The following is a 25,877-nucleotide window of genomic DNA, read 5'->3' as shown; positions in this document are numbered from 1 at the left end:
AGTATTGGTAGAAATTGAGAGATTCATACCAGGAACTTTTTTTTTAAGTCATCAGTCTTCTGACTAGTTTGATGCTGCCCTCCAAGAAATCCTCTCCTGTGCCAACCCCTTTATCCCAGAGTAGGACTTGCAAACTACATCCACAATTATTTGCTGGAAGTAACACAATCTCTGTCTTCCCTCTACAGTTTTTGCCTTTTACAGCTCCATCTAGTACCAAGGAAGTCATTCCCTGATGTTCTACTTCTACCAGATGTTGTGTCATCCTGTCCCTTCTTCTTGTCAGTGTTTTCCACATATTTCTTTCCTCTTTGATTCTGCGCAGAACCTCCCCATTCCCCATTCTTTATCTTATCAGTCCACCTAATTTTCAATATTCGTCTGTTGCACCAAATCTCAAATGCTTCGATTGTCTTCTGTTTCGATTTTCCTACAGTCCATGTTTCGCTACCACACAACGCTGTGCTCCAAACGTACAGTATCAGAAATTTCTTCATCAAATTACAGCCTATGTTTGATACTAGCTGACTTTTCTTGACCAGGAATGCCCCCTTTTCCAGTGCTAGTCTGCTTTTGATGTCCCCCTTGATCTGACCATCATTGGTTATTTTTCCGCCTAGGTAGCAGAATTCCTTAACTTAATCTACTTCATGAGCATCAATCCTGATGTTAAGTATCTCGCCGTTCCCATTTCTGCTACTTCTCATTACTTTCGTCTTTCTTTGATTTACTCTCAGTCCATATTCTGTACTCATTAGACTGTTCATTCCATTCAGCACATCCTGTAATTCGTCTTCAGTTTGACTCAGTATCGCAATGTCATCAGCAAATCGTACCATACAACCCTTTCACCGTGAATTTTAATCCCACTCCTGAATCTTTCTTTTATTTTCATCATTGGTTCTTCTGTATACAGATTGAACAGTAGGGGTGAAAGACTACATCCTTGTCTTAAACCCTTTTTAATACGAGCATTTCATTCTTGGCCCTCCACTCTTATTATTCTCTCTTGGCTCTTATACATATTGCATATTATCTGCCTCTCTATACCCTACCCCTATTTTTCTCAGAATTTCGAATATCTTGCACCATTTTACATTGTCAAATGCTTTTTCTTAATTTTTCTTTAGTCTTGCTGCATTATCAATCGCAATGTCAGAATTGCCTGTCTGGTGCCTTTACCTGTCCTAAAGCCAAACTAATAGTCATCTAGCACATCCTCAATTATCTTTTCCATTCTTTTGCATATTGTTCTTGTCAGCAACTTGGATGCTTGAGTTGTTAAGCTGATTGTACAATAGTTCTTGCGCCACTTGTCAGCTCTTGCAGTCTTCGTAATTGTGGGGATGATATTTTTCCAAAAGTCAGATGGTATGTCTCCAGACCCATACATTCTACACACCAATGTGAATAGTCATTTTGTTGTCACTTACCCCAATGATTTTAGAAATTCTGACAGAATTTTATCCATCCCATTTGTCTTATTTGATATTAAGTACTCCAAAGCTCTTATAAATCCTGATTCTAATACTGGATCTCCTACCTCTTTTAAATTGACTCCTGAAGGAAAGACTTTCCTTGTCACCCCATCTGGTAAGTCTCCGCTGACCTGTGGTTCTGGATGACTTTTCTGAACTATACCCCTCTCCCTAAACCTCTCCAGTCCTTTCCCCTCTTCCTTCCCCTTCAATTCTTCTGCCAGAAGAAGGAGCCACTGACTCCGAAAACTTGTAAAAGTTCAGCCCTTTTCAGTCTGAGATGCTTTTAACTGTTTCCACAATAAAACTCTGTCTTGAAATTTGGTAGAAAATCCAAAGACAATCTGACAGTATGTAAATTACACCAGCATCAAGATGCAATCAATACTTTCACTGTGTGATGGTAATGGCAATGTTACCAATGACAGCACTAGTAAAGTGAAGTCACTAAATACAGTATTATGAAAAGGATAGATTGCAACTCATAATATAGCAAAGATTTTGAGTTGCAGACAGGCACAACAAAGACTACTAAACAAAAAAGCTTTTGGCCAGAAGGTCTTCTTCTGAATTACACAATATACATGTATACATTCAAGCAAACATGGCTTACATATTTCCAGGAGGCTTTTGATGCGATTCCTCACATACATCTCCTAATGAAATTGCATGCTTATGGAGTATCATCACAGTTGTATAACTGTGTTCAGATCTTCTTGTCAGAAAGTCATAGTTTTCAGTAATGGAGGGAAAGTCATCAAATGATATCTGGCATTCTCCAAGTAAATGTTATACATCCTCTGCTGTTTCTAATCTAAATAAATGATTTAGGAGACAATCTGAGCAGCCCTTTTAGATTGTTTGCAGGTGATACTGTCATCTGCCATGTACTAAAATCATCAAAAGATCAAAAACAATTGCAAGATGATTTAGCCAAGATGTCTGTATGTTCCAAATAAATGGCAATTGACTCTAAAGGATAAAAAGTGTGAGGTCTTCCACATGAATACGAAATGGAATCTCTTTAAGTTTGGTTACATAATAAATCACACAAACTTAAAAGTTGTTGATTGAACTGAATGCCTAGGGATTACAGTTATGAACAATATAAGTTGGAACCATCACATAGAAAATATTATGAGGATTACAGACCAAAAACTGTATTTTATTGACAGAACACTTACACAATGCAACAAATCAACTAAACAGTCTGCCTATACTATGCTTGTCCATCCTCTTTTGGAGTACTACTGCATGGTATGAGGCCCTTACCAGTTAGGGTAGATGGAAGGGGGGGACGACATCAAAAAAGTACAAAGAAGGGTAGCTCATTTTGTATTATCATGAAATAGGGGAGAGAGTGTCACAGATATGATATGCAAGTTGGGGTGACAATCATTAGAACAAAGGCATTTTTCATTGTGATGAATCTGAAAATATTTTGTTGACTCAACCTACAAAGAGAGTCATGACCATCATAATAAAATAAATCAGAGCTTCTACTTAAAAGATTTAGGTGTTTGTTTTTCCGACTTGCTTTTCAAGAATGGGATGGTAGAGAAATAGTCTGAAAGTGATTTGATGAACACTCTGCTAAGCACTTAAATGTGATTTGCAGAATAGTCATGCAGGATATAGCTGTTTAACTGTGGATTTTGCTATTGGGGTTTAAAAAAATTATATCTGTAAATAGAAAAATGGGGTTAAATTCAGGATGTGGGTTCCAGTCTCGAAAAGCATATCATGGAAAAAGTCTTTGGTCTGATTCCTCTGGTGAACAGAACAGGAATACAAAACTTACTCTGATGTTGAAGACATTCTTTGACTTACATTCTACACTGGAAACAATCACAACAAAGTTGCTTATATTGCATCTCAGTTTATTACCAAATGTCAATGATTTAGACATATTGAGTGTACATTGATGTAAATTCTAGGTGAAGATCCTAGTTATTGGAAACTGCCAATATAGAAGCAAGTTGAATATGGAAAAATAGTTAAAGAGGACTTTTTTAGACATGCAAGTTCAGAAAATAAAATACATATCTGGCACTGAACCTAAAACTATGACATTACAGATATTATTTACATGTTCAACAATATAAAAAGAAGATAGATGGCTACTCACTGTAAATGTGGCACATTGCGTTGCAGACAGACACAATAAAAGGCCCATTGTTACTCATTTAACTTTTGGGCAAAGTGTTCTACAGAAAAGGAAACACATACACATTCATTCACACAACCAAGCATGTCATACACACATAAATGGCCATCTCCAGACTGGTCCAAGCTGCCGGAGATAGCAGTCATGTGTGCATGAGGTGTGTTTGCTTATGTGAGTGAATGTGTGTGTTTCCTTTTCTGAAGAAGGCTTTGACTGAAAGCAAATATGTAATAGTCTTTTTGGTATGCATGTCAGCAACTCAGCACATCATCTTTACAGTGAGTAGCTATCTATCTTTTTCCTTATATTGTTGATATTCCAACCCAGAGTTTCCACTGTCTTATTTATGAATTTCACACAGTGACACCTAACTTGTTGATGTGTAACTATAAGAGTGCCACTAGTGTGTGTTAACAAGTGAACAGCCACTGACTGATGCTTAGCCCACTTTTTTAAAAGTCTCTTATTAATAGTGAGATTTGTGAGAAACAGAGGAAACTTTTGCACAGATCCCATTATTTTTGAATATGTAGTTACAACTAATTTTAAAACTGATTTTCCTATACAAAACTGTTGACTTTCTACTGCATTTTAAGCAAGTAAAACATGTTTTATCTATATTTATTATACTTAAATTGCATTTTCAAAGTTTTCTATTCTGTACAGATCACTCACTGCACAGTGACAAATTCCATAAGCATGAATTCATTACCAAAAAGTGTCATGAAATTCAACTGGAGAAAAATGATTGCCACGAAATATACACAGAAGACAGAAATATGACAAAGGATATAAGTTATAAACTACTTTGACTTACATGATAAAAAAAGTAGAGAATTATCTCATGATAGACATTCAAGATGTATTGTCTGTTTGTACAGATCAAGTATCTGCATCAGCTGTTTATCATTCTCTTACCTATTGAATTCTGTGTGTTTGAATAAAGTTGTTCTGTGACTACTGAGACAGAAGGCTTGTATAATCACAAACATGGCAGATTATTAAAAAAACACATTTTATTAGAAAAAAGATTTGAATTTGTATTGTAGAACAATTGCAATATTTACACATATTAAGTACAAAAATATACATTTAAAAGAATTATACTGTCATGTTAATTATGTACAGTCTTATTTTATATGTACCATTCTGTTCTTTTGTACTCAAGAACCAGATGGAAAGAAATTATATGATAAGTTTATTCTATCTCTGTCCGGTTTCTCAGTTTTCCTTTCATGCTCTTCCACTGCAGTCTTTTGTTCCACATGTTAGCATGCTGGAAGTACAGGCGGCATAAGCAGTGGATGGTAATCTTCAAGAATAGAGTGTGGTCTCAATCCATTCATCAATGTTGAAACTTGCATTGCGTGTACCTTCTGGATCTCTTTTATGAAAAATATCTGTAAAACAGTAATTCATCTAAATTAATAAGATATACTGAACAGATAAGACTATTAAAATATGTTCTTGGATTTGACTTCATTTGTAGCTGCAGTCAGTCTCTGTTTTGAAATATTATCAGTGAACACTATAAAAATTGTGACTTTATTTACTATTTGCTTGAAATAATTCAGAATCATTTCTTACGTTTAATTTTGGGGCTTTTCAATACTCACAACAAGTATTTATTATCATCTATTGGGTGTGTTTTCCAAGACAAACTAATTTAATTTTTGCCACTGTACTGCAGTACACAGCATTTAAGAACAAGGTTGCACAGTATCACTGTACAATTCTGTTACATACATGACATGAAAGTAATAATATTCTTACTTTTTCATATTTACACATGTTTGTTATGATTATATATGTGCAATGTTGTCTTTCGGTCTGTAATGTTAGTCGTATGATAGCATTTCTCCAAATGATGAAAAAATTATTAGTTTGATGCTTCATTGCCCTTAGTAAACCAGATTTACTAATGCTTGTTTGATCATTTACCAAATATTACTTTTCTAGAGATTCTGGAATGTTGCATTTTTTGAGAGCTTTATACTTGATTTTCAATGTTCACATCAAGCAAGGCAGAGCACTGAATATAGCACTGGACTTACATTAGGGAACAGTGGGGTTCAAATCCCCATCTGCCCTTCTAGACTTAGGTTTTTCATGGTTTTTAAGGCAAAAGCTAGAATAACTTGTTTGAAAAGGGCAGCAGCTGATTTCCTGCATCAGTCTTTTTCAAACCAAGATTCTACTCCATCTACAGTTAGGTTTTTATTGATGACAGAATAAACCATAGTCTTCCTTGCCTTTCTTGAATGACCTGCTTGATTTCTCTAGAGGATAGAGTCTTAGTTTTTGCACTGTTGGTATTATAAGGTCTGACATGGAGAAAACAAGACTGCTTACATTATTGAGGAACTGTTTTCATAGCATATTGCTGCTCACCTTTGATGAGTAGATCACCATTATAACAAAATAGGTGCCAATAGTGGAACAGCTAAACAACCATATTATGAAGAAATTTTGGGAAAACTGAGTGAACACTTCGGCAAGAAGTAGTCCCACTTGAGGCAGTATGAATAATTTTGAATTAGGATAACTGTCTGTCCATATTTCTTTATCATTGAAACAAATTATGAATATTTTTGAAAACAAGAAAGAACAACCACACAATTCTTGAACATTCAAAGAACTAAATCTTGGAACAGGATCTTAGTGTAAATGAGCACTTTGTTAATCACTACTCCTTAATAAAGTATTCGTCGCAAGACTAGTTGATAGACTACTGAACTGAATATGAAGCACTTGCAACTCAGCTGAATATAGGTATGAAATATTAATTCTGGAGCACCATGAACAACATTTATTTTAGAATAAACCAGATTACTGTTGCACATGTACAACAATCCAAACATGTACTGAAACGAGACAGGTACAGTCATTAGAAGGTAGGTATATCAGCCCAGCTTGGTCGGTAACTAAGTGAAGTTTTTGTCAGAACCAAACAGTAATAGTGTTGTGCTACAACAAAAGAAATGTAATCACAGTGCTCCTGGTGGCCAGCGCGTGAAAACTTTTGACAACTTTGACAAACAAATCAACTGGTTATCAATGTATGTTGATGTCTGCCACTTCAAACTTATTTAAATTAGCAATTTTCATTTGTTTTTTAAAAAATCTAAGCAATTAAGTAGATCCATTGAACCAATGTAATGTCTCCATAAGTTACCAAGTTTCAGCATCTAATACCTTTATCTGGGAATTATGTGAACATGCAAACAGTTTCAAGAGTGACTACTAATTTGCCGGTTATACAATGTGGCTCTTTTCAGCTGATGTTCAAATTCTCTGAATGAATAATGACATGATTTGGTACATAGAGTAGAAAAATATCAAATTCATCACATTCAAAATGGAAGTACTCCTCTTGTATGAGAGAACAAATGTCAGTGTTGTTAATATTTGTTATTACTCTTGTAATAATGAATGAACTGTGCCGAATTGGTGAGGTATCATGATGAAAATATGTATATAATCAAATTATGCGATCCCTCAAGTTGTCTCTGTGTGACTTATTAATGGAAGACCTACGGGTATTCAGCTGACTAGTTGTCTCCGTTTTTTTGCCTGCAATTGAAACAACTCATCTGAATAGCCATAAAACCTAAAACCACCATTATTTATGTAATCAAAATCAAGATCAGTTCAGCTCTGAAGCTCAATGGGGGTTATACAGGGTGTTACAAAAAGGTACGGCCAAACTTTCAGGAAACATTCCTCACACACAAAGAAAGAAAATATGTTATGTGGACATGTGTCCGGAAATGCTTACTTTCCATGTTAGAGCTCATTTTATTACTTCTCTTCAAATCACATTAATCATGGAATGGAAACACACAGCAACAGAACGTACCAGCGTGACTTCAAACACTTTGTTACAGGAAATGTTCAAAATATCCTCCGTTAGCGAGGATACATGCATCAACCCTCCGTCGCATGGAATCCCTGATGTGCTGATGCAGCCCTGGAGAATGGCGTATTGTATCACAGCCATCCACAATACGAGCACAAAGAATCTCTACATTTGGTACCAGGGTTGCGTAGACAAGAGCTTTCAAATGCCCCCACAAATGAAAGTCAAGAGGGTTGAGGTCAGGAGAGCATGGAGACCACGGAATTGGTCCACCTCTACCAATCCATCGGTCACCGAATCTGTTGTTGAGAAGCATACGAACACTTCAACTGAAATGTGCAGGAGCTCCATCGTGCATGAACTACATGTTGTGTCGTACTCGTAAAGGCACATGTTCTAGCAGCACAGGTAGAGTATCCCATATGAAATCATGGCGGTGAATCGAGGAAGTACAGTACATACTGACGAAACTAAAATGAGCTCTAACATGGAAATTAAGCGTTTCTGGACACATGTCCACATAACATCTTTTCTTTATTTGTGTGTGAGGAATGTTTCCTGAAAGTTTGGCCATACCTTTTTGTAACACCCTGTATAATATGTAGCCCTCCATCACCCATCTGTGAAGAAGGTTTTGGTTTCCAACTGCAAGATGGATTTGCGAGTGGCGTGGTCGTGGCCTGAAGGGGGGGTAGAAGAAGGCTCGACATGAGCAGGCTTAAGTCTGTTGAGAGAGAGAGACTGTAACAGCTGAATCTTTCATCTGGATGTCATAGGTGTTGGCTGAGCGCTGGAGAACTCGGTAGGGGCCAGTATATGGAGGTTGGAGGGGAGCATGTACAGTGTCATCTCAGAGCATGATGTACTCGCAATTGTCCAGAGATTTTGGGACGTGGACCTTAGGGTGGGGATGGCTGGCGGGCAGAAGGATATGGAGGCTGATGAAATGGCATCTGACGCGGTCCACAAAGGAAGGTAAGTCAGACTGAGGGAGAGAAGCAGAAGGGCTCACAAGTTCGCCAGGGAGAACAATGTTCTGGCCATATACGAACTCGGCTAATGTGCCTTTGACGTCTTCCTTATGGATCGCACAAATGCCAAGTAGCACAAGGGGAAAGGCCTCTGTCCATAGAGAATCGTAGCATCGAAGAGCTGCCTTGAAAGTGCGGTGCCAGTGTTCGACTAGCCCATTACTTTGCGGGTGATATTCAGTGGTACAGTGTGCCGGATGCCATAAATGTTACAAATCTTGTTGAACAGGGCCGACTCAAATTGTCTGCCCTGGTCAGTTGTGATGATAGCTGAGCTGGACATCCGAAATGCGAGACCCATGACTCGACAAGAGCTCAAGCAACAGTTTCTGCCATAATATTGGGGAGGGGGACAGCCTCGACTCAGCGAGTTGTTCGGTCGATAGACGAGAGAACATAACGAAAGCCGTTAGAGGGGGGGAGAGGGCCGACAATGTCAATATGAATATGCTGGAAATGCCCAGGGGGGGAGCAAAAAGGCGCCAAGGGGGGATGAAGTGTGCTTGTGTACTTTGCAGCGTTGGCACGTGATGCAGGAGCATGCCCATTGCTGGCAGTCCTTGTTGACATTTCTCCACACAAAGCGCTCCGCTACGAGGTGGGCGGACGCACAAACACCGGAGTGGGCTAAATTATGCAATGCGTTGAAGACAGCTTGACGAAGCGTGGTTGGGATGAGGGGGCATATCGTGCCCGTACTGTTGTCGCACCAGATCTCACCAGAAATGGCAGGGAAGGTGGTGCAGACAAAGTGTAGTGAAGAAGTAGAGTCTGAAATCAGGTTTTGTGTTTCCTTGTCAGCGCGTTGGAGGTTAGGCAGTTCAGAGAGGTCCAACAGCGAATGGACGGCGTCGACTTGTGAAAGGAAATCAGCAACTATATTGTCAGCACCCTTTATGTGTCTGACATCGGTGGTAAACTGAGATATGAAGTCCATGTATCTGAAGCGGCGAGGTGGTGGGTCAGCTGGCGGGTTTGTAATGGCCGCAGCCAGGGGTTTGTGGTCTGTTAAAACATAGAAAGGGCGTCCCTCAATGTCAGTCTTAAAATGCTTAATCGCTTTGTAGACTGCGAGCAACTCCCTGTCAAACGTGGAATGCGTTGTGCATTGGTGAGCTTGCGCGAGAAGAACCGCAGAGGCGAAGTTTGGCCGTTGATTGTCTTGCTAAGGACAGCGTCGATGGCAGTATCACTTGCATCTGTGGTGATGAAAAGCTGCACATTGGGATGAGGATGCGCGATGGTGCAGGCCTTGACAAGAAGACTTTTGAGGGCAGTGAAAGAGTCAGTCATAGCAGGGGTCCATGGAAAGGGCTGAGATCCAGAAGTATTTGTGCCTGCCAAGGCATCCGTCAGTGGAACCTGAATCTCCACAGCCCGAAGTAGATGTCGGGGATAATAATTAACCGTCCCCAGAAAGCACCGGCGCTCTTTGAATGACGAAGGTCTGGGTAGGTTTAGTATTGTTTGTACTTTCTCAGGGGGGCGGTGAAATGCCGTCGGCAGAGACACGAAAACCAAGAAAAGTGACAGTGGGTTTGTGTAGCTGCAATTTGTCCTGGTTGGTCCTGATGCCTGCTGCCACGAGAGTGTTCATAACATTTTGCACATGTCGAATGTTGTCTTCGACGGAGGAGCTGAACACGAAAATGTCATCAAGATATGCAAAGCAGAATTTTAGATCGAATAGCACTTCGTTGATGAAGCGTTGCCAGGTCTGGGTTGCGTTTTTCAGACCGAAGGGCATGAATCAAAACTGAAATAACCTGATCAGGGTGGTGATTGCTGTCTTCTCGATGTCTTCATGTGCCATGGATATCTGGTGGTAGGCCCGTTTGCAATCAATGACAGACAATGTGGTCGCACCTGCGAGGGAACTGGTAAAGTCGGCAATGTTGGGTATGGGGTAGGTGTCCATAAATGTTCGTGCGTTTAGTTCACGGTAGTCTCCGCACATGTGCCATGACCCGTCTTTCTTGGGTGTCATATGTGTGGGCGTAGACCAGCTACTGGCAGAGGGTTCAATGGTGCCGGAGCTTAGTAGTTCAGAAATCTGATTTTTAAGGTTGGAGAGGCGCTCGGGACAAAGTCTAAATGGCTTACTGGAAATCGGGGGACCTGGCGTGAGGCAAAGCTTGTGAACCATGCCATTGGTGACGACGGAAATGTTGCCGGTGGCACGGGAGGCGGTTTGTTTACAATGTGTGGCGGGCAGGGCAGGCGAGGCGTGGTCGTGGTGTTCGGAGCCATCAGTGGATCCGACGGGAGCCGAGGCGGCAAAGTGTCCCAGGAGTCAACATGAGAAGATGGCCACCGGCTCGAAGCAGTGGCACCGTGGTCGGGTGAGCTCGATAGAGCTCGTGAGCCGTTAGTGTGTCCATTGTCCGAGGGCGCGGCCTGTGGCAGCACGGTCTTGAGTGAAACACTTGGCAAGAGTGCACTGTTTGTGTTGCAGTGGCGGTCGCCCGGTGGTGCACAGGAGCCGAAGTTGCAGAGTTTGAGGTGCTGTCCACGAGGGGCGGGATAGGAGCCGTCAGTTCGGGAACACATGACGCTCATCGTGCATGCGCACTTGTGTCCAGCCGAGTGTCAAACACTGCTGTGTTAGGAGGGTGTGGCCCTGCGGAGCTGTCAGTACATGTTATGGCAGTATTGATAGCACAGTTGCGAGGGGTAGTGGGAGGTAAACACATGGAGGCTCGATTGCTGGGATTGCAAGCAGATTTGACGCACTTACTGACCTCACTTTGTCCTTGCTGGAGCTGTGTTTTGTGGAGCTGGAGGGAAAGCACGAAGTTTTCCTTGTAAGCGAGCGATGTGTTCAAGCTTGACGAGGCACTATGGGGGGAGGGGGGGGGGTGCTCGATGGAGCACAGGGGAAGTGAGTCTTGGATGGGTGATGAAACACGGTGTTTCGCACTACGTCCGGTGAAAGTTTATGGTGTCGCAAGAAGTCAATGCCTAGTATAGCTTCGTCAATTTCGCACACTAAAAAAGTCCACTCGAGTTTGTAGTTTGCGGACAGTGAGATGACGTAGGAAGTTGAACACGAGCATTGTAGTTTAGTTGAATTCATGGCTTGCAGTGAAGTATGATGAGGGCGGATGTTTGATGATGCTAAGGAAGTAGGCAGCAGCAAAACTTCGGCGCCTGTGTCCACTAGGAAAAGGTATCCCGACAAAATGTCTAATGTAAAGTCGTCCGCAATTATCCAGTCGTTCCCGGACAGAATGGAGCACTGGGGGTGCCTGTCATGTTGTGCGCAGGAGGCGGTACCCGAACGTACCTGCGATTGGCGTTTGGGAAGTAGCAGGGTTGTCTGCAGTTCTGTGCCGCCTCACCAAACCGTGTATGGAAGTAACAGTATGGGTAGTGCGGTTGCATTTCCTGCAGAAAGTTTGTTGCCAGTGGTGATGGCCGAGGTTCAGTGGCCATAGCAGGTTCAGTTGCAGGAGGGGGTGTGACCGTGGGCAGAGCTGGTGACGTCCCAGTTGCTTGTTTACTGCTTCCCGGAGCGAGCAGAAAGGTTGGCACAGTATGGCCCCGGCCATGTCCGGCCGCAGGGCGATGAGCCTGAACCTGAGACTTGTCAGGTAGGCAGTGGCTGGCGAAATGGAGCAGTGATGCATCGTGTAGGTTGTCAGAAATTGTCATTCTTTGCTCGACAGGTTCAGGAGACCTTTGAGCCAGAGCAAAGCGGATGTGGGGAGACAGTTTATCTGACCAGATGGCGAGGAGAGCACCGTCAGAGAATAGATCGGTGCTGACCAGGGCACGTAGCCATCTCCAGAGCTGGGAAGGTTTGTCACTGCCTAGTTGCTCAACATGGAGCACTTGCCATATTGCTGCCTCAGTTGAGCGTGCAGGCCAACTTGGAACTGTCTTTTTGGCTAGAGTGTACCGGGTAGATGAGTCCAGGGTGTCGACCAGGTCAGCAATCAAGTCCTCCTGGTCGTGCAGGTGGGTGAATAGGCACAGAAACCTGGTTGACTCATCGAGTTTGTAATGGTCGAACACTTTGTCCACAATTTGAACCAGGTTATTGCTCTGTCGGGATTAAATGGCGGCAGCATCGGTGAGCGTTGTAGAATGTTCGGAAGAACAGGACAGGTTGAGTTGAGTTCGTTGGGGCACTGCCTGAATCGAGTTGTTGTTGCTGTAGTATCCCAGGAGAGTGTGCCTCCAGGGGATGTGGCAACAACGGCTGTTCGGGTGGCAGCATGAAGGTGACATGTTGTGGTTGAGCGCGATCCGTCACAACGCGGAAGGCCGACGCAGATGAGACATCGTAATGTGTCAATTGCGGTTGCAGGAGCTCAACACATTGCGGGTGTGTTCAGATTGACGCATTGTGGAAGACCGACACAGATTAGGCACCGAGATGTGCTGAGAACGGTAGCGAAAGCTCGACTGGAGCCGGTGCGGGGGCGACAGATGAGCAAAAGTTCAAAGTTAGAGAACACGTGTTAGTCCGCGGAAAGCTTGACATATGATCAGAGCCAGGGCCACCTGTGTTGCAGGGAGGCTGCAGAGGTGCGGGCTGTCCAGAAGCACAGTGTGGAAATGATGTTGAACGTGGGACAGAATGTGTGAATGTTCACTGTTCATAGTCACTCCACTCAAAACGGTGTGCGGACAAGGTGAATGTCGTGGCACAAAACACTGAGGCGTAGCAGTGGGACGGAGGTGGAGGGCAGGCACAGATAACAAGTTATTGTTCCTGTTTCAGGCCGAGGTATCTAAGTAGGAAGGCATGTGCTGATGCTGAACCGATGCAGGCGCGGGCGTATTCGAATGCTGAGGAGGTAGACCTGTGAATGAAGCAGTTCTGGCCATGTGGCAGGTATCCGCGTGGTACTGCACGGATTGCGGCGTGGCAAATCATTGTCCTAGTGGTAGTAGGTTGTCCGATGAAGCATTTGCAGAAATTGGCATTGGTCCCACACTGCACGGAGATCCATAAGAGGTAACTGCACAGTCGATGAGGGAGGGAACATGTGGCGGGAACAAAGGCGTTTGATAGCCAGAGTGCCAGCCGGAGTGGCCAAGCGGTTCTAGGCACTACAGTCTGGAACCGTGCAACTGCTATGGTCGCAGGTTCGAATCCTGCTTCGGGCATGGATGTGTGTGATGTCCTTAGGTTAGTTGGGTTTAAGTAGTTGTAAGTTCTAGGGGACTGATGACCTCAGCAGTTAAGTCCCATCATAGTGCTCAGAGCCATTTGAACCATTTGATAGTCGGAGTCATGTGCACTCCTAACCTCACTTATTGTTGCAGGCTCGAAAATGTCCAGCGAAATCAGCGGAATCATCGAGTGAGAGGTATTGTGTTGCAGTCCTGGCAGGTGTACATCGCCCACAACACAATGCATGTCAATCACAAAATCCGGCGTTAGGCGCTGGGCCGAAATCATTGTTCGAATGCTGTGTCTATGTAATACACGCGAAAATAACTGGCGCGGAGGTCACATACACAGTAAAATGGCAAAAACGGAAGACGTTACAACTCAGGGTCACCAGTGAGGAGGATTACCGGGTTGGTTGCACCAATAATCACACCCATTTAGCAATAGTTCATTTATTAACCTTAACACATACAAGGATCACAAAGAACTGAACTGAACATGGCGGAACAGCCAAAGATAATGCTTAGAGTTCAAAGATGAATGCATATCAATGTTGGTGTCGATTTCATCGGTGCCACAGGGTAAACCATCAACAAACACAAAGATAGATGAGATCAAGCCAGTGTGACACATGCTGGTACATAGTTGGTGACTGTCTCTGAGATTAACATTTGAGGAGTAGTGATCTCTCAAGAACAATGTTATCAGCATTCAAAATGCTATTGGTGAACGGATGATTCATTCCTGATTTTTGTTGCAAAAAGCTGATTGACTGTAATGAATGGAAACTCCTGGAAATCTCACTGCAACATGTGACCATATCCAGTTTTGTGCAAAATATCATGACAGAAGATAGCCGGTGCTATCTGTGGATGGTACACAATCATCACAGTTACAGTACACAGCTATCTGCATAGTATTTCATTTTACATACAATGATTTTTATGTCTTTAATTAAGTCAATTCCAAATGAATGTTACACTAAAACAGTTTCCAGAAGTTTTAAAAGTATTGCTTGAAGTATGTTACAGTAAATGAACATTATTTTGAACATGAATAAAAATATAGTGTTTGTATCTCTCTCACATTCTATTAAGTAACTACATTACTCACCAATCATTATCTTCAGCTTAACAGCACATAGCATGAAGTCATCAAATGCAATTTTTCCATCTTTTGTGCCATATCGATGCATGAGCACATTAAGTATGTGGCTATTTAACTTATAACCTGCAGCATTCAATGCCTCACGCAGCCCAAATGTGCTCAGTGTTCCATTGCCCAGTCTGTCATGAGTTTTAAACACATGCTGCAAAAATGAAACAAAAACTGCCCATTAAGAAAATTTTGATTGCTTTTGTTGACATTATATTCACCTTTCCTGTAAGACTGCCTATATTCAACTAAGAAAGTAACATAACTACAGTAAAGATAACTATGTTTCATGGTAAAACTGTATTCTGGAAGTGAGAAAAATATTTTGAAATGAGGTGATAGACTTGCTGATGGAAAAAAGACAGAATTGTATTTAATCTACTTTCACAGTGATATGAATGGAATTATTTTCTGAGGTGACTCAGTCCAGTCCTGCAGAAATGGTGTGGTTCAGAAAAAAAATGTTGAAGTAAAGAAATGGTATCTCCTCTAATAACAAAAAATAAAAATAAAATAATAAACCAGGACTTGGACTGTGCTACATTTACCACTGACTAGAACATATTTCCTTAACCAATGGTCAAAACTGCTGCATTTATTTCCAGCAGCCCCCTAAAAGAATAGAACCAATCGGTGGAAAACTTCCTATTTCCATAACTAAATTATAAAGGTAGCTCAACAAACATTAAGAAACTTATTTGAATGTCAAACTGTTTCAATTATTTCTTCATCAATGCTACTAAATCTGCTGCAGATGTACCATGTTATCAGGATGAACCACATTTTGCTAATTAAGATGAGAAATAAAGCACATGTTGTGCTTCATTAAATGAAGTTTTTACAATGTTAAAATATTTGCAGAGCAAGATAAAATTTTTATCATGACAAAAACTATACATATCTTATATTCCATAATTCAGAATGATGAACTGCTCCAACAAAGGGAGATGTTTGTTAAGAATATGTCAAAAAATTCAGAGATAAATTTATTATTCAGGAAAGCAAACAGCTGAAAATTAGAAAAATTGTTTTCTCTCTCTGTCCTCTCAAATCTAGTTAAAGTATAGTATTCAAAAAGATTACCTGAATCAGTTTTTTGTTAAAAAGGGACTTTATCACATTACGAAACATTTTTGTGAACCATTTCTTACTATGGGGCTGGTGCATAAATTAGTAGTAATTTTCTGTAAGCATAGTAAACACAACAGGTACAAGCAACAGAGATTTTAGTCATCAATTATATATTCTCCTTTACTGTTTACAACAGTCTGCCAATACTGGGGTAACTTTTTGATTCGATGACTGTGGAAATCAAGTGGTTTCGAGGCAAAGAGCTCACTGGGCCATGTTCAGAGTGTATTTTCATTCAGGAAGGAAGTTCCTTCAACATTGTTCAATAGAGAGCAGAAAAGGTGGGTGTGGAACAACCCAATTCCTGTATAGTGTTTTTTTGTCAGTCTATCAGAATGCAGGTGGGCTTTGTCATGGAGTAGCAACACTTCATGCAGTCTTTCTTGTTGATCTTAGATTATGTATGCAAAATGTCTCAGTTGTTGACAATAAATGTCAGCAATGGTGGTTACACCTTGGGAAGCAATTCATAGAACACCACACTGTCACTGTTCCACCAGATGTATAACATTATCTTTTGTGGATGAGCACAGGTCTGTGTATGGTGAGTTGCTGCTTTGTTTGTGCTCAACCATCCCCTTTTTTCCCTTGTTTTAGCATGAAGACACCATTCGTCATCACCAGGAATGATACAGGATAGGAATGGTTGATGTTGTTCACAAGCTAATTGTTGACGAGCAAGCAGAGATACAACCATGAACACCCACATATTTTTGTGATTTTGGCTTAGAGCATGTAGTACCCATACAACAAATTTTTGAACCTTCCACATTGTATGCAGATGTCACATAATGGTGGAATGATCACAGTTCATCACATTTGTCAGTTCTCAAGTACAGTGGTGTGGATCATTGCGGATTAATGTGTTTAAACTAGCTTCATCAAACACTGAAGCTCTTCCTGAACAAGGAAAGTCACTAATGGTAATGATCCTCCTTAAAATGAGAAAACAATTTTCTTGCTATGCTCTTTCCAATGGCATTGTCCCCATACACAGTGCAAATATTTCAGGCTGACTTCACTGTTGTCACCTCTGTACTGAACTCAGACAGAAGAATATGTCAGAAATGTTTCCATTTCTCCAGTTAGCACTTAATTTTCTAGCATCCAAAGCTCCACTCACTATCACCAAATGACAATATATGAACTAAATAGTAACAGCGAACTACAAATCAAAAATGACAGTTGATAAATAAAGCCATACCAACTGAAATATCAGCATGCTAAACAAAAATGCTATGAACTTATGCACCAAAGTAATAGTTTGTAAATCACAAATTTATGAGATAGAGAAGAGTATCCCACAGATCTCCTGGCCATAAAAGAAGCAAATGAGGAGTCCTTGTAATATGAAATTACCATATAACACCAAGTGTAATTCAATTAAACATAGTGCCCCAAAAATAGCACCGCCTTTCACCCTGATAATGATGGCATTAACTTCACAAGAAACCAAGTATTTGAGATCACACTGTACAGCCACCCTCCACAGCTCAACTGTCAGTCACAACAGGCAGTGATGAGAATTTACTGCACCTGCTGTTGAGCTGCTGCTGCTGATTATGAGTTTAAGGAGGCTAAACATATAAGGTACCACTGGGTGGATTCATACCTGGGCCAGTGTGCCTCCCGTCCCCAGAAGTGGGCACTTTCAAATGTTTGCCTATCCAGAGGATGATGTGAATTCACCACTCTGAGAGTGTTTACCAATGGTGGGATGGACAAAAGTCACGCTGAACTTACGAGTCTACTGTCAGTGAACAAATATTCTTTCTGTATGTTGTTATAGCATTCATCTGTGGGTGGCAGTAAAGGCGTACTGAGGAACTCATTTCATCCAGCCCATGTAAATACTATTCATATCAAGGGTTAACCAACAGGCTGTAGTTATACTGTGTCATATACATTGAGTTGACAAACGTCATGGGATAGCTACTAATATCATGTTAAACCTCCTTTTGCCTGGTGTAGTGCAGTAACTCAGAAATACTAAGCCATGCTGCCTCTTTAACTATCCATCATTGCAAAAGTGTTGGCAGTGCAGGATTATGTGTATGAACTGATCTCTCAATTATGTCCCATAAATGTTTGATGGGATTCTTGTCGGGCAAGCTGCATGGCCAAATCATTCACTCAAATGGTCTAGAATGATCTTCAAACCAGTCATGAGCAACTGTGACACACTGCAATGTCATCCATAAAAATTCCATTGTTGTTGAGAATGTGAAGTCCATGAATGGCTGAAAATGGTCTCCAAGAAGTTGAAAATAACCATTTCCAGTCAATTATTGGTTCAGTTGGACCACAGGACTCAGTCTATTCTGTATAAAAACATTCCACACCTTTGCAGATCCACCATCAGCTTGCAGAGCACCTTGTTGACAACTTGTGTCCATGGCTTCATGGGGTCCATGTCACACTCAAAACCTACCATCAGCTCTTACAAACTGAAATTGGGACTCGTCTAACCAGGCCACAGTTTCCCAAGCCTCTAGGGTCCAACCAATATGATCATGAGCCCAGGAGAGGTGCTGCAGGTGTTCTCATGCTGTTAGCAAAGGCATTTGCATACATAATCTGCAGACATAGCCCAGTAATGCCAAATTTACCACACTGTCCGAAAGGACACACTCGTTGAATGTCCCACATTCATTTCTGTGGTTATTTCACACACTGTTGCTTGTCTGTTAGCACTGACAACTCTATGCAAATGCCACTGCCCTCAGTTGTTAAGTGAAGGTCGTTAGCCACTGTGTTGTTCATAGTGAGAGGTAATGCCTGAAATGTGGTATTCTCTGCATTCTCATGACACTGCGGACCTTGCAATATTGAATTTCCTTACGATTTCCAAAATGGAATGTCCCATGTGTTTAGCTCCAACTACTAGTCTGCATTCATAATCTTTAATTCCTGGCACGTGGCCATAATCACATTGGCTACCTTTTCACATGTATCACATGAATACAAATGAAAGCCCTGCCAACGCACCAACATTTTATACCTTGTGTACATAATACTACCACCACCTATGTATGTGCTTATGGCTTTCCAATGACTTTTATCACCTCATTATATGTCTATCTAAGAAGCATCGAGTGACATTGTTTTAATACCCTCAGTTTTCTTCCCCTTTCTTGTCCTACGGCATGTAGTTTTGCAGCAGTTCTCACATGAAAGTGACATTTGCACCCCATAGGGAGGAGCTGCCTCTCTATGTGCTGACTGTGTTTTCGTTGTTTAGTGCTGCCAAGTGATCTGCTGTCCTGTAACCTATTTATGCACAATTTCAGCCTGATCTAGGACTTCTCTCATCCATGTATTTTTAAGCACAACAGATGAACTTGGAAGCAACAGTTTTAACCAGACTGTTGTGCTCATAATATTCCCATTCATGCAATGTCCACAGAATGTCAGAGAATGTGGGCATTATGGTCCTAATCTCAATTATCTCATGATCAGGATCTTCTTTCTTCTTATCTGGTGCACAGTACTCCCTAATGTCACTCCTACAAGTTCAAATGGCATTATGGCTAAGTACTATTTCATTATCTGAGGTGATAAGGCTTCTGTCTCTCCAACATACATTGAAGCAAGTGGAAATTATTACACCATGAAGCTTCAGTCCAGTATTTATCTAACATTCTGAAGAGGATCATCCCTTAACAGGGATTAAATGTTTAAACTTTCATTACATTTGGAACTAACTTCCATCGTAACCCACACAGGCATGAATACCCTCCTGCATTCAATATGACATGAAAGTTTTCAGCCTCTGAATGTCATATTGAGACATTTATTGCCATGCCTGTGACAGATAAAAAGATTCTATGTTAGGTCATGAAGATTGCTGGCTAGAGGCTGCCATGAAAGTATATTATTTTGCAGAATAACTATTTATTCTCTTTATTTTGAAATTAATTCCAAACAGCTGTGTTTGTTCATTTATTATGATAGTTCTCAAAGCTCTGCTGGCTTCATCTTCAGGCACATGCCATGAGAAACAAATTTCTGCCCGCCCACAAAGTATATATCTGCATAATTATGGAACCCTATCATGTATAGTTTCACCTTACTTGCCAACATCAACCAATATGTGTAGGTGGATGCTGATTATCATGGATAGTAACACGCAAAATATACGCATATACATGTGTCACAATATGTTTTCCCTCTGCATCCCAGACATGCTCTGTGGGTGAGAGATCAGCGCAGTCCAAGCAGCCCAGTCAAGGACCCATACATTCTTCAAGTTGTTTGTGGTATGAAACGTGGTGTCTCCATTATTTTTCTGGAATATGCCATTTGGTACTCTGCTCATGAAGAGGATAATAAGGTTTATCATCCTCAACACACACTGGCAAGCATTCTGACTCTCTTCAATAATTATGAAATTGTCCTGTTTTCATAATCAATAGCTCGTCACACCATGATTCCAGGAGTTGCGAGGGGTATGTATCTTAAGGATAGGTGCTTTCCGTGACCTTTCACCAGGTGGTCTACAGAAATGTTGTTGCTGATCTGACTACCACAAACAGAAGTATAACTAATTGTTAAACAAAACAGAATGCCACTTTATGTCCCAGATGACTCTGGCTCTGCACCCTGCAAGTATCTGTTGTCTGTCCTATTGTGTTAGCAGTAAATGACATCCAGCAAATGGAGATTTAAACGTAGCTTCCAGAATCTGTTCTTGATAGTTGATGGCGATAGTCTGCCTGGATTTAAGCTGTTGTTATTCACCTGTTTGTTAGAACCAGGCAGTCAAGGATACAATCTTTTTTGTGGAATTGTCCTTCTAGGAGGAACCGTGACTACTCTTCCTCCCTCACTATTGTCACCCGTCCACCTTGCCACCTCTTATTCTGCAGTCATTGCACAACAGCTGTCTGTCTGAGTGATCAGGGTCAGTATGATGATCCTGTTTTTCTCATCCCAATGATTCTATGTTTCTCAAAGTCTTAAATATGGCGAATACCTGCAAAAATCCACTGGGCTTGCTGTGTAGTGACAACCACCTGAAAATTTCCAGTAATTTTAGACACACTCAGCAGGTATCATGTACTCACACCATTTTTCATAAGTAGGAATGACTATTTCTGTCTTGAAAATGAGTTGTCATAAGGATGCTATTTTAAACAACATACCCATAGGCAAGCATATACTGGACTATGAAGTTAGTAGCATTCAGTCAACGTGATCATGGTGTAATGCCTTCTATTTCTGTTAGTGTGCTATGTCTTGCTCAACTGCTCATCAGTGTACTTCTGTCGCATGACAGTATTGTAAGTACCATAAGAAATTCCATGAATGTAAATTAGTGTTAAAAATTTTAGAGGCCAAAGTGATTCATTTCATGGCTATCAAAAAATTGTGTGAAATGACTCCCAGTTTTCAGTACATGAAAATGAGAATGAGTGAAAACTAAAAGATAGTAGCATGTTCAATATGTAGCACAATTTACTTAAGAAATAGAGAACACACACCTAAAAATCATAGTAACAGGGTTCATAGACAAAATGCTCATTCTTATTGTTCATTTATATCAGAGCAGACTTTTTTTTCTTTTTTTTGCAAGATGGGCTAACATAAACAGTACATATTTTGAACACAATGCTCTGTTATATTCATTTCACGGAATATATGTGATTTTGAAATATTTGTCGCCAGATGTTTGAAACTTTTATTGCCAGGATCTCATCACAGCAATGTATTTTTGAAAATAAGATTTTGATCGCATAGTATTCATATTTGTTACTGAGAGTCAACTTATTGTTACATTTCAGAAGAAGGCTGCTAAGAGAATACAGTGCTATTGTAAGGACTGATTGTGATTTTATTTGTTGATATTCCACAGAGAAACTCAGTGAAACTACACTAATGCTGAATACAGAATCATAAAAATTTACATACTCTCCAGAGCCTAATGTCTTTCCACAGTGATATGAATTCTTCATAACCAAGCCTTCCAGATTTATCTGTATCTTTCATGGCAACCATACTTCGACAGATCTCTTTGGAAAAACCATTTTTATCTGGAACAAGCAAATGATTAACTTTGAGAAACAAATGTCTACATTCTTATGTCTCAGACAATGACAGTTTATCACCTTATTTGTAGGCAGCATATTTTGCTCTCTCCCTCTTTACCCTCTGGAAAAGTAATTGCAATGAAAGTATGATTCTGTCAACACATGCCATTTTCATTCACCACTGATGTTACAATTTTAGTGCATTTTTGTTAAAATTTGGCTTACATCTACCATGAAACAATTTGTACCTTTCCCATTCACAAATTGTTATTGAACTGCAAGCATTGCACATGTAGGAAGTCACAAATATTTTAATTCATTCAGTTAGTACCACAGCAGTGCACCTATAAAAGTCTTTCAAATTAAAAGAATAGCATTTCAGTTTGAATTAAACTACAGTTACCCTTAGGCAAAAACATTTCAATTTACCGATTGTGTCAAATTAAATGTTTGTGCTGGACCAGACCTTAACTACAGATACTTTGATGTTGAGCCACCTTAGCATGTCTCACTGACCAATTCAAAGCATTGTTCCACTTGAACAGAGTTTTATAATTTTTCACAAATGATCAACACAATTTATGATTTACCAAGAGTAAATATATTTTACTTTTTTACATCACCACACATGCATGCAAATTCTTGCAGTAAAGCAGTTTGACTCTGGAAAATGGATTTCCACTTACCTTAAAATTGTTGACATGACTAATCAACACTGCTATTTTAATGACTGATACAGGATTTGAGCTTCCTAAGAGGAAGCAGTGTACTGCAACCAAAACAGGCTGTGGTTTCTTGTTTTTTTCTGAGATTTGGTAACCCTGAGGGGTAGAGGGGGATTCCATCACCAGAGTGAGCATCGCAGGAACACAGTACCACATAAGCTAACATTGTATCAAGTGTCCAGTTGTGTGAAAGATGTCAGCAAGAAATTCCACCAAGTGCAAGCCACATACTGTGATCTGCTTAATACTCGTGGGAGGAACAACACCTACTGAAATTTTTTTGTATAAACAGCTTATGGTGAAGGTGTTGTGAACAGAACATGTGTGTTTAAGTGATGTAGTGAGTTTAGTAGAGGCAGAACAAATGTTCATGATGAGCAGCGGAGTGGGAGACCTTCCATTTTGAATGATGAGTTAGTGCAAAAAATGAAGATATTGTTCATGAAGACTGTCGAATGACAGTGAATGAAATTTTTGAGATGTTTCCACAACATTCTAGACCTCTATTATGTGAGTCACTCTCAGAAACATTGGGATACTGGAAATTATGTGCAAGATGGGTCCCAAAACAGCTGACAGAAAAGCACAAGAAAAATCGGGTCATTAGCACCTGCGAGTTTCTTGAGCAATTTGAATTGGAAGGTGAAGACGACTTTCTGAGCTCTGCTGTGACTGGGCACTGTGGGATTCTTCAAGGCCTGTTCGGCCAGTGTTTGTTTGTTGTGACTGGAGATGAAACAAGTATGGCTCATTAGACGCCTGAGACAGAAAGACAGTCATCACAGTGGTGTCACACCAACTCCCCACCTGCCAAAAAATTCAAAACTACTATTTTGGGCAAACAAATCATGGTCTCAGTGTTTTGGGACTGAAAAGGCATCATTTTGGTCAAATAGTTGCCTCAGTGGGGGGCCAACAATGCACAACAGTATTGTGAGATCTTAAAAAACCTGAAAAGTAGGATTCAAAACTAAAAGAGGGGCATGCTGACAAGACAAGTGTACTTCTTGCATGACAATGCCACACTCACACAGCCTTAGCCACAAACATGCTCTTGGATTCATTTGGTTGGGATGTTTTGAATCACCCCCACAATCCCCAAACTTGCTGCCTTCAGATTGTCATCTTTTCACCTCCTTGAAGGTACACATGAGTGGAACTAAATTTACAACTGATGAGTGGATGCAAAAAATGGTTCTGAAGTGGGGGGGGGGGGGCTGAGGAGCTTGCAGGTGACTTCTTTGAGGAGGGTATAAAGAAGCTTGTGCCACAGCTCACCACATGCATTGGATAGGGTAGTGATTATGAGAAAAAATAGTCAACAAGTGTATCAATATTATACTTTTTTTTTTCAAATACACTTTTTATAAAAAAAATTATAAATCTAACACTTAATTTCTAAAAATTCAGTAGATTGGATTTCAGAAAAACTAGAATATATGTCTTCCATACTAATGGGGAAACTTAATTGAGAAAACTGTTAAATCACTAAGAAGCATACATGCTGGCATTTATTTTGCCAAATGAACTGTGTGTGGTCCTGCAGTCCAGTTTCTTCTAACAAACATTGTGACAAATGTTTTTTGAGCATCTCACGCAGTGATAAAATTCTATGAATACAAAACATGATTGCTTGAATTAACATAGAGAGTGTGTCAATCCCCAAGCGCGCGCACACACACACACACACACACACACACACACAATGTACAGAGATAATATTGATTATGTACAGGCACAAAAAAAGGGCTGATTAGTACTTTCTCAAACTGTTTTCTATGCTCCATTAAGTATTTTCCATTAATAATTAATATACATGGTCTACCGAAAAGAATCATCCAATTTTAAAAAAATCAGAATCATTATATTATTTGAGATATGTGTGTGAACAATGTACTGTTGGAAAGAGCGAACTCTTGAGTTTTACATGGTTCCCTCTAGACAGCAGCAGTGTGCGCCAACTTGAGTTCTAGTTGGTTGGTTGGTTGTTTGGGGGAAGAGACCAAACAGCGAGGTTATCGGTCTCATCGGATTAGGAAAGGATGGGGAAGGAAGTCGGCCGTGCCCTTTCAAAGGAACCATCCTGGCATTTGCCTGGAGAGATTTAGGGAAATCACGGAAAACCTAAATCAGGATGGCCGGACGCGGGATTGAACCGTCGTCCTCCCGAATGCGAGTCCAGTGTGCTAACCACTGCGCCACCTCGCTCGGTGAGTTCTAGTAAAAATGGTTTCAGGACAACAGAAAGCAATTTGTGTTCTATGTTTTGTGCAGTGTGGGTCAGTAATAACTGTACAGCATGACTTTTGTACTAGGTATGGTATGGATATTCCTACAGCACAGAGCATTAGATGATGGCATGAACAATTCTGAGAAACAGGTTGTTTGTGTAAAGGCAAATTGCCAGGCCATTCCTGAGTGTCTGACACAGATGTCGAATGTATCTGCCATAGTTTCACAAGGAGCCCGCAGAAATCCATCTGACTCGCAGCTTGACAGCTCAACATGCCCCTGATGACCATCAGGTGTGTGCCGTGTTGATGTTTACACATGAAACCATACAAAATTCAGCTACTGCAAGCTCTTCATGAAGGTGACAAACAACATGTGGAGTTCTGTAATTTCGTGCTTGGGAAGATGGAGGATGACAGTTTTCTTCCACGCTTATTGTTTCGTGACAAGGCGACATTCCATTTAAATTGAAAGGTGAACCATCATATTGTGAGAATATGGGGTATGGACCAACCACATGAAATTGTACAACATGAGAGGGACTCTTCAACATTTAATGTGTTTTGTGCCTTTACACAGGAAAAGGTATATGGTCCATTTTTCTTTGCCAAGAACACTGTTACAGGAAATATCTTGATATGCTTGAGAACTTTCTTTTCCCGCAGTTGGAGACTGATTCAAACGACTTCATTTACCAACAGAATGGGGCACCACCAAACTGGCATCTGGAAGTGCCGGAATTTTTAAATTGAGAGGACTACTGAATGATGGATTGGTCGCTGTGGACCATATGATTCAGCCTTACATTACTAGCCTCCAAGGTCATCAGACTTGACTGTATGTGATTATTTCTTGTGGGGGTTTATAAAAGACTGTTTATGTATTTCCATTACCAACAACAATGAATGGACTGAGACATCGCATAACAACAGCTGTGGAAGCTGT

At 40.8% G+C, this 25,877-nt stretch overlaps 1 protein-coding gene across 2 annotated transcripts in view; it reads right to left on the bottom strand.

Moving 5' to 3' along the window:
* Positions 1–4,673: 4,673 nt before the first annotated feature.
* The window catches only part of LOC126258863 (calpain-A-like), a 247,708-nt gene continuing 226,504 nt past the window's right edge, over positions 4,674–25,877 (bottom strand). The window contains exons 14-16 of one of the 2 annotated variants that reach the window (XM_049955676.1): positions 21,857–21,978; positions 14,774–14,969; positions 4,674–5,045 (exon numbers count right to left, since the gene is read on the bottom strand). In XM_049955676.1, coding sequence (XP_049811633.1) covers positions 4,960–5,045; positions 14,774–14,969; positions 21,857–21,978 — 404 coding nt within the window. In that variant the 3' untranslated portion in view covers positions 4,674–4,959. The remainder of the gene's footprint in view (positions 5,046–14,773; positions 14,970–21,856; positions 21,979–25,877) is intronic. The other variant, XM_049955677.1, reaches the window with a different exon arrangement.

The sequence above is a fragment of the Schistocerca nitens genome, chromosome 1 (genome assembly GCF_023898315.1).
Source record: "Schistocerca nitens isolate TAMUIC-IGC-003100 chromosome 1, iqSchNite1.1, whole genome shotgun sequence".
NCBI lineage: Eukaryota > Metazoa > Arthropoda > Insecta > Orthoptera > Acrididae > Schistocerca > Schistocerca nitens.
Note: the sequence above shows the minus strand (reverse complement) of the source record. Positions and strands in the feature narration are given on the sequence as shown.